This window comes from Eptesicus fuscus, chromosome 13 (genome assembly GCF_027574615.1).
Source record: "Eptesicus fuscus isolate TK198812 chromosome 13, DD_ASM_mEF_20220401, whole genome shotgun sequence".
In the NCBI taxonomy this organism is placed as follows: Eukaryota; Metazoa; Chordata; class Mammalia; order Chiroptera; family Vespertilionidae; genus Eptesicus; species Eptesicus fuscus.
The window spans coordinates 79792119-79803084 of record NC_072485.1 but is presented as its reverse complement, the minus strand read 5'-3'; the positions used below and the strand labels follow the sequence as shown (position 1 = coordinate 79803084).

General features: G+C 55.3%; 2 protein-coding genes across 4 annotated transcripts; both read left to right on the top strand.

The window, feature by feature from the left end:
* Positions 1-8244, top strand: SNX15 (sorting nexin 15). Of its 3 annotated transcripts, XM_008159095.3 has the most exons (8): positions 1-210; positions 2185-2220; positions 2395-2515; positions 3904-4019; positions 4123-4291; positions 4597-4740; positions 7171-7428; positions 7702-8244. In XM_008159095.3, exons 1-8 carry the CDS (start codon positions 112-114, stop codon positions 7806-7808), a joined length of 1050 nt encoding a protein of 349 aa, XP_008157317.1. In that variant the 5' UTR covers positions 1-111; the 3' UTR covers positions 7809-8244. The 3 variants fall into 3 exon arrangements, with proteins under 3 accessions (XP_008157317.1, XP_027991717.1, XP_054580792.1); XM_028135916.2 differs by lacking the exon at positions 4597-4740; XM_054724817.1 differs by lacking the exons at positions 7171-7428; positions 7702-8244 and adding an exon at positions 5977-6640.
* A 505-nt stretch (positions 8245-8749) lies between these two features.
* SAC3D1 (SAC3 domain containing 1) lies at positions 8750-10924 on the top strand. Its single transcript, XM_054724818.1, has 2 exons — positions 8750-9479; positions 10318-10924. The coding sequence occupies exons 1-2, from the start codon at positions 8906-8908 to the stop codon at positions 10818-10820; spliced, it is 1077 nt and encodes a 358-aa protein (XP_054580793.1). The 5' UTR covers positions 8750-8905; the 3' UTR covers positions 10821-10924.
* Positions 10925-10966: the final 42 nt, after the last annotated feature.

Genomic DNA, 10966 nt, shown 5'->3' with positions numbered 1-10966 from the left:
CCAGCTCCCTGGGCGGGAGGATGCTGGGCGCGGGCCCGCGAGAGGCGGCGGCTGGCGGCGGCTGACCCGGAGGGGCGGGGGCGGGGGCGGCTCGGCCCCAGCTGGGTGGCCATGTCCCGCCGAGCTAAGGACGACTTCTTGCGGCACTACACAGTCTCCGACCCCCGGACGCACCCCAAGGGCTACACCGAGTATAAAGTGACCGCGCAGGTGAGGCGGGGCCGGCGGGGGGACCTTACCCCTTTAACGACAGAGGGGCCGTGTTTGACCTTAAGGCAAGTCGCTGCTGGAAGCTCCGTTTTTGGCGGACAGAAATAGGTGTCCCCTTTAAGCGGAGGTTTAGGTGCGAGTCTTCAGGGGCCTCGGTCGCCGTCAGGGGGCGGAGCCATGGGAGGGCGCTGTCCTCTTAAAGGGGCGTGGACTGCAGTTCCTGGACCTGAGAGTTGGCGTACCCAAGCCCCAAGTGTGGTGTCTGGGCATCAGGCTGTGAATTTCTTTAAATTAACGTGAAGTCTCTGGCTCAACCCAAATATTAGTTAGTTCTCCAATCTCTCAAAGTAAGTTTTGTTTTTTGGTTTGTTGGATATTTACATAAAAGCCCTCTAAAGAGTTTATTTTTAATTACAAAAAAAACAAACCAACAACTTGTCTATGACTTTAAAAATTCATACAGTTCACCTGGCTGGTATGGCTCAGTGACTGAGCCTCGACCTATGAACCAGGAGGTCAGGGTTCGATTCCTAGTCAGGGCACATGCCCTGGTGGTGGGCTTGATCCCCAGTAGGGGGCGTGCAGGAGGCAGCCCATCCATGATTCTCATCATTGATGTTTTCTCTCCCTCTCCCTTCTTCTGAAATCAATTTTAAAAAACCACATATTAATTTTTTTAAAAAAGAGCAACCAATGACTACATAAATAAGTGGAACAACAAATTGATGTTTCTCCCTCCTTTCTCTCTAAAATCAATAAATGAACATTTAAAAAAATTATAAAGTGATTATTCCATTTTATACTCCCATTGTTGCCAGCACTTGATATCATCAGCATCTTTAATTTTAGCCATTCTTGGTGGGTGTGGAATATCTCATTGGAGTATTAATTTGCATTTCTCTGATGAGAAATGATGTTGAGTGTATTTTCATAATCTTATTGGCACCCTGGCCTTGTGTGGCTCAGTGGCAGCGTGTCAGCCCACCCACCAAAGGGTCTCAGGTTTGATTCCCTGTATGTACCTGGATTGCAGGTCAGTCCCAGGCCCCAGTCAGGCCACATGCAGAAGGCAACCAATTGATATGTCTTTCTCACATCAATGTCTCTCTCTCTGTCTGTCTCTCTCTCTCTCTCTCTCTCTTTCTCTCTCTCTCTCTCCTCCCTCCCTCCCTTCCACTCTCTCTAAAAATCAATGGGAAAAATATCCTTGGGTAGGGATTAACAAAAAACAACATCACAACATAATCTTATGGGCCACTCATATGTCTTTTTCTGAGGGAGGTGTCTATTCAAGTATTCTGCCCATTCTGCCCGATTTTTGAAATTGGGTTGCTTGTCTTATCTTTTTGTAGTTCTTTATATTCCGGATACAAGTCCTTTGTTAGGTACATATTCCTCAATGGTTTTTAAAACAAGCTTCTTTTACTTTGAAAACCGTCAAGTACTCCAAGCTGTAGGATGTTATTTTCAAATTATTATGAACAAAACCGTGAATTGGAGTCTTCTTACTACTTCAGGCCTGTCTGCTCGACCAGGGGTCACAACCCAGTGATGGTTTTTCTTTGTCCAGGAGTGTCCATCCACAGAGGCTCCCTCCTTTAGGAAGGAGTGGCTCCTGGGGCAGAACCTCATTTTTTAGAGAAGTTGGGGTTCTTTGGTTTCAGAAGGAGCTGCAGGGACTTGGCCCTTCGAAGGAACTGACATAAAAGTCGGGCTGAGGATGGAGGAGTCTGGAGCGGCCTTTAGGGATCCTCTCATTTGACAGATGAAGAAACCGAGGTGCATGATAGAAAAACTGCCCCAGGTTACACTCAAAGCCTGCAAGCCAGCACACCCGGATACCCGTGGCCAGTGGCCACTGCCTGCCCCTTTGAGGGAGCTGGGAGGTACCTGGGGCGTCCTAGGGTCTTACAGGGTGATGCGATGACAGATGTCGGTCTCTGGTCTCACCTGGTTCTTGCCTTCCTTCCTCAGTTCATCTCCAAGAGAGACCCAGAGGATGTCAAAGAGGTGAGGCTCCTGGGAAGAAGGGGGCCCATTCCCCCATTCCAGATCTGGAAACAGGGAAGGAGCAGCCGCTGGTAACTCTGTGCGGAGACCAGCCCCCTTGACCCTGGGCCAGGCAGGGGATGGGGAAGGCCTCTTCCCAGGTTGCTGGGCCCGTCAAGTCCCTGTTCCTCGCAGGTGGTGGTCTGGAAGCGGTACAGCGACTTCCGCAAGCTGCACGGAGACCTGGCCTACACCCACCGCAACCTCTTCCGCCGCCTGGAGGAGTTCCCTGCTTTCCCGCGGGCCCAGGTGTTTGGTGAGTGGATCTAGGCATTCAGGCCAAAGAGGGTGGAAGAGTTGGGCACAGGGGACCTCTGCTGGTGGGGGCTGGAGAGACAGGGCCGGACACTCCCTGCGGGGACATTCCGGAGGCTGGGAGGGCCCTCGGAGCTGGCCTCCTGTAACCGATGGAGACTTGGAGGCTCAGAGGAGCCCCGCCCTGGTTGTGTCAGACCCTTTAACATTCCTGTCCTCGTTAGCATCCTTTCCAAGATGAGGCAGCGAGGCTCAGGGAGATGAAGGGGCTGGGCCTGTAAGTGACAGAACCGGAATTCCTACCCACAAACCCGGTTTCCAGCAGACCTGCCCTGTCCCAAAACAGTAGCCACGAGCCACACGTGGCCGGGCAGCGCTGGAGATAGGATGGGCCTTTGGGTCACATACACAGGGGAATGTAAACTATCACAACGATGTATGTATTGAGTATATGTTCAAATGAGGATAATTTGAATATATTGAGTTAAACAGAAAATATTACAATTAATCTGTTTCTTTTTACTTTTTAAAAAATATATTTTTTATTGATTTCAGAGAGGAAGGGAGAGGAGAGAGAGAGATAGAAACATCAGTGATGAGAGGAAATCATTAATTGGCTGCCTCCTGCATGCCCCACACTGGGGATTGAGCCCACAACCTGGGCATGTGCCCCCGCCAGGAATAGAACCTGGGACTCCTCAGTCCACAGGCGAACGCTCTATCCACTGAGCCAAACTGGGTAGGTCTCTTTTTACTTTTTTTTTTTTAATGTGGCTACTAGGAAATTGTAAGTTACATATTATATTTCTGTTGGACGGGGCTGACCTGCACTTGGTTCTCTAGAATCACATGAGAGGTTTTCTGCAGCCAGGTTCTGCTGGCAGGCTGTGCCAGGCCGTGGCGAGGGCAGCAGGGCAGCATGGTGTCTAGGCTAGAGTTAGACAGCTACCTAGAACAGAGCAGTGAGACTGTGATAAAAGGGGGCTACTTGCTGTGTGACCTTGGGCAAGTCTCTTCCCCTCTCTGAGCCTTACTTTGCTCCTCATTACATCAAAGCCATCTGAAATTATTTTGTTTCTTGTTGGTTGCTTGCCTCCTCCTATCTAGGATGTGATATCTATGAGAGCAGAGAGCTTGCTTCTCTCTCATTCACCTTGTGAACCTAGCACATAGTAGGTGTTCAGTAAGCATCTGGTAAATGGATGAACAGGGAGATGGGTCCCTTCTTTCAAGTGCCCCCCACCCTGGAGGAGTCGGGGAAGATTGCTGGGAGAGTGGGGAGCTCGGATGGGCTGTTCAGACCCTCTCAGGCAGAACCAGAAGTGGCCTGGGGGCCACAGGCCCTGGGAGTCACCGCTTCTCTTCCTGCCCCTTCTCTTGGGGCTGCAGGCAGGTTCGAGGCCTCTGTGATTGAGGAGCGGCGGAAAGGGGCTGAGGACTTGCTTCGCTTCACTGTGCACATCCCCGCGCTCAACAACAGCCCCCAGCTCAAGGAGTTCTTCCGGGTATGTGTACCTGCTCGCACCCCACCCCCCCCAGCATCCGGGGAACCTTCCTGCTCCCCAGGCTGCACCCTGTGACTCCTCCTGGCTGGTCTCTCTCCTGCAGGGTGGGGAGGTGACAAGGCCCACCCAGGTGTCCAGGGACCTGCACATCCTGCCACCCCCTCTGATCCCCACACCGCCCCCCGAGGAGCTCCAGCCACCACCTGATGAGTCCTGGTTACCCCAGCCACTCCCCACAGAGAAGAGGGGCCTTGAGGAGTTGGAGGTGCCAGGTACTTAGGGGTGGGGGAGGGAGCCAAGGCTGGAGGGTCCAGAGTGGAGGCGGGGGGCCCACTCCCTCCTCAGTGATCTTAGTGAAAAGCCTGGGGCGTGTTCCGGCTCCTCTACCACTAACCTGCCGGGAGCTCTGCACAGGGCACCTGGGCTGCAGTTTCTTAATCTGTAAAATGGGCACAAATGCTAAGAATGGGCTTGTCTACACTCAGGGTTGCTGCCAGGATTCAGTGAGATAGCTCCATTGTGAAAGCTGTGAAGTAATAAGGGCAGACGTAAATGTCCCCCATGATCTATTCCTCAGCGGAGCCCCTGCCATCCAGCCCTGCCCAGGAGGCCCTGGATCTCCTCTTTAACTGTGGGAGCACCGAGGAGGCGTCTAGTTCCCCTGCCCGAGGCCCCCTCACTGAGGCTGAGCTGGCCCTCTTCGACCCCTTCTCCAAGGAAGGTAACAGGCTGGGACAGTCAGAGGGAGGGCTGGGCAGAAGGTGCTCGGAGGAAGGGAGGCAGGCGGTGCCACCGGGTAGGCTGTGGTGCCTGTAAACCTGAGAAAGGTGCCCTCTGTGGCAAATGGCAGCCTCCATGAGCATTAGAAGCAGGTCCCATAGCCCTGTGCCAGGGCGTGGCCAGCTGGATGCCCTTGTGCAGTGAGCAACCATGGAGGAATGAAATAAGCCACTCCCCAGGGTGGATCTTCCCCCTGCAAAAGCTCTGGGATGAGCAGGGGCCACCTGCTTCTGGCTGCCTCAGGGTCTGGCTGTAGACCCGGAAGTCAGGAGAGGCCTATTGGTCCAGGCGGGTGAGGCCTGGGCTCAGAGAGCAGCAGGGGAGGGCCCTGGAGAAGCTGTTGGGGTGGGGGCCATAGAGGTCCTGGTGAGATCGGGGGGCCTAACAGCCCTGGACTCTGAGACCTGCATCTCTTCATGGTGAGATTCTCTGGGTTTGTGCTGCTCCTGCAGCTGCTGTGTGGAAGTGGCTGATCTCACTGAGGGATCATCATGAATCAGCTTCATTTGGATTCCTCAGCAGCCTGTCGGCCCATTTTATTGGCTTCTCTTATTCCTCCTTTGGTGACCTCCTGGCAGATCCTGAGTTTTTGGATCAGTTTCAGACATTTGAGCTCTCTCACCCTCAGGTCTGGTCCAAACCAGGACCTCGGTCTCTCATCCGGTTTTCACCCTCACCCCCTCGACCCTGCTCAGTTCTGACTGCTGGCCTGGCCCCTGGTCCTGGTGACCAGGCCCATGGTGACCAAGAGCATGAGGGTTCTTTTGCTCTTCTAATTTGCCCCCTCCCCTTCCTGCTCCGGCCCCTCCAGGGTGGGGAGGAAGGAACTGGAGGGGCAAGGCAGGAGTGGTGTCACTGGGACTGATGTGCCGGCTGAGAGGCAGGTGTCCACATACTCTGCCTCGCCCCATCCTGCGCTGCCCGGTGGCCAGACGCTTAGACAGGAGCCCTATTAAGATTCCACCAAGGCGCCCTAACTGGTTTTGCTCAGTGGTTAGAGCATCGGCCTGTGGACTGAAAGGTCCCAGGTTCGATTCCGGTCAAGGGCACATACCTTGGTTGCGGGCACATCCCCAGTGGGGGGTGGGCAGGAGGCAGCTGATCGATGTTTCTAACTCTCTATCCCTCTCCCTTCCTCTTTCTAAAAAAATCAATAAAATATATATTTTTAAAAAAGATTCTTCCAAGGTGGCTCCCATGAGACATTCCCTCAGCCTGTGGGAGAACTTGCAAACCCCTGACCCCCCAAGCCGGGAACTGCGGTTTGCTCAGATGCTGCCTCGTCTTCTCGCCCCACTCTTGTGGGCCTCTCAGCAAGCCTCTCGGCATCAGAACCTCCAGACAGGAGTGGCACTGCCTCTCTTCGTCTCACACCGAAGTCCTGAACTCAAGTAGCAGGGCCCCCCAAGTACTCTCCTGCCTTCCTCCATCAGCAGCACAGGGAGGGCTGCAGGTCCAGCTGGGAGGTGAGCTGCCACCTTCCCTTCCCGCCGGAAGCCCTGGGCTGCTCATGGGGTCACTTCCCTCTGGGCCAGGGTGTGCCATGGTGCTTCCTGCTCCTGCACCTTGCCTCCAAAGGCCTTTCATCACAGATTCACCAGGTCGCTAGTCTTCTTTTGTATAAGCTACAAAGGGGGTGTTCAGCCACCTCTTGGCCAGTCCTGGGGGGGATATGAGCCCTCTCTCTGGAATGTGAGGATACCTACTACCCAGTGTCTTCGCATGTGGGGCCTCAACAAGAGCCCTAAGCCCGACCAGCATGGCTCAGTGGTTGAGCATCGACCCTATGAACCAGGAGGTCAAGGTTCGATTCCTGGTCAGGGCACATGCCCAGATTGTGGGCTTGATCTCCAGTAGGGGGCATGAAGGAGGCAGCTGATAATGATTTTTCTCTCATCACTGATGTTTCTGTCTCTCTCTCCCTCTCCCTTCCTCTCTGAAATCAATAAAAATATGTGTGTGTGTTTTAAAGCCCTAAGATTCCAAGGCTTGGAGAATTTCTACCCTTGGCCTGGCATAGTTGGCCTAGCATCCTTCAATTAGACTTTACTGAGGGAATTCTTGGATTTATAGATCAACTGTAGTCAGGAGGAAAGTAAGACTAGTGGCCCGGAGCTTGCAAACGAACGTTAATGTGTACTTAAAGAAAGAATTAGGAAGGTAGGCTGTGTTCACAAAAGCATATGAACTCCACCAGTCAAATAGGTCATGGCTAGTTTCCTATGCACAGTGGCTTCTGAACTGCTCAGGCACTGCTTCTCCCCACCTGGAACAGGTTGGTCCCCTAATGGGAAGAGAGGTCTGGGGGTGGGCAGCAGGCCCTGGGAAAGGGACGGCCGGTATAGCCTGAGTCCTCCATATCTGATTGCAGAAGGTGCAGGCCCCAGTCCTACCCACATAGGTGAGCTGACAGCAATGGAGGCAGAGTCTGAGAGGCTGGACCAGGAAGCCTGGGAGCCTGGAGGACAGGAGGAGGAAGAGGACAAGGAAGGAGGGCCCACCCCTGCCTATCTGAGCCAAGCCACTGAGCTCATCACCCAGGCCCTGCGGGATGAGAAGGCAGGCGCCTACCCTGCAGCTCTGCAGGGCTATCGGGACGGCGTGCACATCCTGCTTCAGGGAGTTCCCGGTGAGTAGGACTGGAGAGATGAGGGTCAGGCCTGGGGTCCCAGATGGTGCGGTGAAGGGAAGGGAACGTGAAGAACAAGCAACTTGCTCCTTACTGACCAGCTGTAAAGCCTTGGGCAGTTTCTCTACCTCTTGTGGCTTCCGTTTTCTTGTTTATAAAATGGGAAGCTAGATCTGATCCCCAGGGAAGGGGAAAGATGCATGCTTTGTGAACTATAAGGGGCTAGACTGGTTCTGAACCCAGTACCTCAGTTGAGCCATTCTCTCTCCACAGGTGACCCATCGCCTGCCCGGCGGGAAGGTGTGAAGAAGAAGGCAGCGGAGTACCTAAAGCGGGCAGAGGAAATCCTGCACCGACACCTGTCCAAAGTCCCACCCTGAGAGGGAGCCACCCTTCCCCAGGACTCCAGCACTGCCAGCCACCCTTCTCCTCTCCCTGGAGCCTGCCCTATCTCCTGGTCTTGTAACTCAAGAGACCATTTCTGTATGTAACTGGACCAAGAATGAGAAAAACAGTGACTTAGTTCCCTGACCACACCCGCCAGCATGGAACCAGGGACTCACACTTTTGATCCTGCCTGTCTATCTTGATGTGTGGGCAGTAGCTCTAAACTTTCTGTTTATCGTTCTAGAACTGGGGTCTGCAAACTGCAGCCTGCAGCCAAATCTGGCCCACCACCTTTTTATTTGTAAAGCCTGTGAGCTAGAATGGTTTTTACATTTTTTTAATAGTTGAAAAAAAATCAAAAGAATAATGTTCTGTGACAGGTGAAAATGAAGTTTAAGTATCTAAAAATACAATTTTATTGGACTACAACCAGGCTCATTCATTTAGTATTGTCCATGGCTGCTTTCTCACTCCACCAGAAGGGTTGACTAGTAGCAGAGGTATGTAGTGGCCACCGAAAGTCCCAAACATTAACTCGCTGACCCTGGATTTAGAAAATGGGGAGAATAGTCTCCTGGGAAACTGGGGAGAATGACAGTAAGGCTGACTGGGCCAGTTTATTGGCCGACGGGGATGGATGATGGAGAGGAACCCGAAGCGGGGTTATCCATTTTGCAGAGGTGGGTCTCCAAAGCCAAACGAGGACCCTTAAGTGCGCAGGATGCTGGGAAGGCGTGGCTCTGCTCCTGCCCGCCCCGCTGCAAAGCGATTGGTTGTGGGAGGGACTACAAGCCGGTGCATCATGGGAGTGGCCCAAGCTGTGCGCGGCGCATTATGGGGCCATTTGCGGTCCTGAGCGTGCGGCACGGAACTACAACGCAGTGCATCTCGGGAAGCCTGCTCCAAGCTTTATGGGAAGCAACTGACGGTGAGAGGAGGGCGGTTGCCGACGTCGGCGGGGACGTTTATACCCCGCCCAGACTTCGGTCCTCTGTCGGGCTCGGCGTGCCCCCCACTTCCTGCAGAATGGGGCGAGGGGCCGCCGCTGTCCTCGGGATGCTGAGCGCCCATCCTCTCTCCCCAGCCCACCATGTCCGGCTGCGAGCTGCCCGTGGGCACATGCCCGGACATGTGCCCAGCCTCCGAGCGCGCCCGACGCGAAAAGGAGGGCCGTTTGCATCGCTTCGAGGTGGCGCCGGGGTGCTGCGGGAACTGGCCCCGCGCTGACCCGCAGCGCGCTGTGAAGGAGTACAGCCGGCCAGCCGCCGGCAAGGTCCGGCCGCAGCCGAGCCAGCTCCGTCCGCCGGCCGTGCTGCTGGCCACCGTGCGCTATTTGGCCAGTGAGGTGGCGGAACGCACCGACGCATCCCGCGCGGAGGTGGCCAGCTTCGTGGCGGACCGGCTGCGCGCCGTGCGTCTGGACCTGGCCCTGCAGAGCGCGGGCGACGCCGAGTCAGCGGCGGTGCTGGAGGCGGCGCTGGCTGTGCTGCTGGCCGTGGTGGCGCAGCTCCGGCCCAATGCAGCGTACGGGCTAGTGGACCCGGTGCTGCTGCAGGCCCAGGTGCAGGAGGGCTTCGGTTCGCTGCGGCGCTGCTACGCGCAGGGTGCAGGGCCGCACCCCCGCCAGGCCGCCTTCCAGGGCCTCTTTCTGCTCTATAACCTGGGTGAGTCGGGGGCCCCAGCGGCGGGACAGTACGCGGCGGTGGGGTATCCTGTATGTGGACAGTGGATGCCGGGAAGGAAAGAGAAGCTTTAAAATCTCACCCTTAGCCCTCTCCCCCTCCCTGCCTCATAAATGTGTGTCAAGTCAAAGCACAAGATCCACCGACCAAGACTTTTAGATCCTTTCTGTGGATGGATGGTGCATTCTAATAAGTAATATTTAAATGTAATAAAATGCTGTTGACTTCACAACCCACTAACGGGTCAGAAGCCTCAGCTTACAAAAGTGGCCAAAGGTTCCAAGTGTCCGATTCTTTTAGAAGGGAAGCAGGGGCAGTATCTCCTCGAAGAAATGGCCTTGCCAAAGGGACAGGGAAGGTGTGGCCGAGCCGGTGCCCTGATCTGTGGGGCAGGTAGGGCAGTGGAGAAAGAACTGGGTTTCAAGTCAGAAAACGTGGATTTGATTGCACTGGTTCTACTACATCTGAACTGTAGGACAGTTCAAGTCTCAGGCAAGTTGTGAAATCATCTGGGCCTTTCCCCCTCATCCATAAACACTGCTTCAGTTTATTAGAAGGATCCAAACTGTTTGAAGGGGCAACCTCAGTCAGCTATGTCTCAGGAAGGACTGATGGGAAAAGGTGAAGGTGCACTTGGCCTAGGGGAGGGGCGTGGCCAGGTGGGATGGTGGCAGGACTGAGGTGGGGAGATGGGCTTGGTGGAGGCCTGGAGCCCCTGGGTGCTCAGGTGGGGGAGGGAGGCAGAAGCGGATGGGATGAAAGCTGGGCCTGGGCCTGGAAGGACTCATCTGGGCCTCATCCCAGCTTTCTGCCCTCGCAGGCTCCGTGGAGGCCCTTCACAGTGTTCTGCGGCTGCCAGCTGCCCTGCGTTCCTGCCCAGCCCTACGCACAGCCCTGGCTGTGGACGCAGCCTTCCGGGAAGGCAATGCTGCTCGCCTGTTCCGCCTGCTCCGGACGCTGCCATACCTGCAGAGCTGTGCCGTGCAGTGCCACGTGGGCCACGCCCGCCGCAGAGCCCTGGCCTGCCTCGCTCGTGCCCTGAGCACCCCCAAGGGCCAGACCTTACCCCTGGGATACATGGTCCACCTGCTGGCCCTGGATGGGCCCGAGGAGGCACGGGACCTGTGCCAGGCCCATGGACTGCCCTTGGTGGGACAGGACAGAGTTGTGTTCCAGAGGGGTTACTACACTGAGGAAGGGCTGCCACCAGCGGGGACCTGCCAAGTGTTGGTGGGAAGCAAGCTTGGAGGGCGCTCCCTGGAGGAAGTAGTCATGGCGGAGGAGGAAGAGGTAGGTGGGGACAGCTCCAAGCCCCTTGAGTAAGGAGGGACTGTGCCGTCTCCCAGAGCCCAGGGCTGGGTCTGAACACTCAGGCTCCTTTTCTCATGATTCCCACACAATAAAAGGAACTTGTTTTGTAAGGACAATAGCTAGGCTTGATTTATTTGGGGAAGGGCAGGAAGGAGTTG

Coding starts and splice junctions, on each gene's coding strand:
- SAC3D1 (XM_054724818.1), top strand. CDS start 8,906: ATGTCCGGCTGCGAGCTGCCCGTGGGCACATGCCCGGACATGTGCCCA. Junction 9,480..10,317: donor CTTTCTGCTCTATAACCTGG/GTGAGTCGGGGG, acceptor CTGCCCTCGCAG/GCTCCGTGGAGGCCCTTCAC.
- SNX15 (XM_008159095.3), top strand. CDS start 112: ATGTCCCGCCGAGCTAAGGACGACTTCTTGCGGCACTACACAGTCTCC. Junction 211..2,184: donor AGTATAAAGTGACCGCGCAG/GTGAGGCGGGGC, acceptor TTCCTTCCTCAG/TTCATCTCCAAGAGAGACCC. Junction 4,741..7,170: donor CGACCCCTTCTCCAAGGAAG/GTAACAGGCTGG, acceptor ATCTGATTGCAG/AAGGTGCAGGCCCCAGTCCT.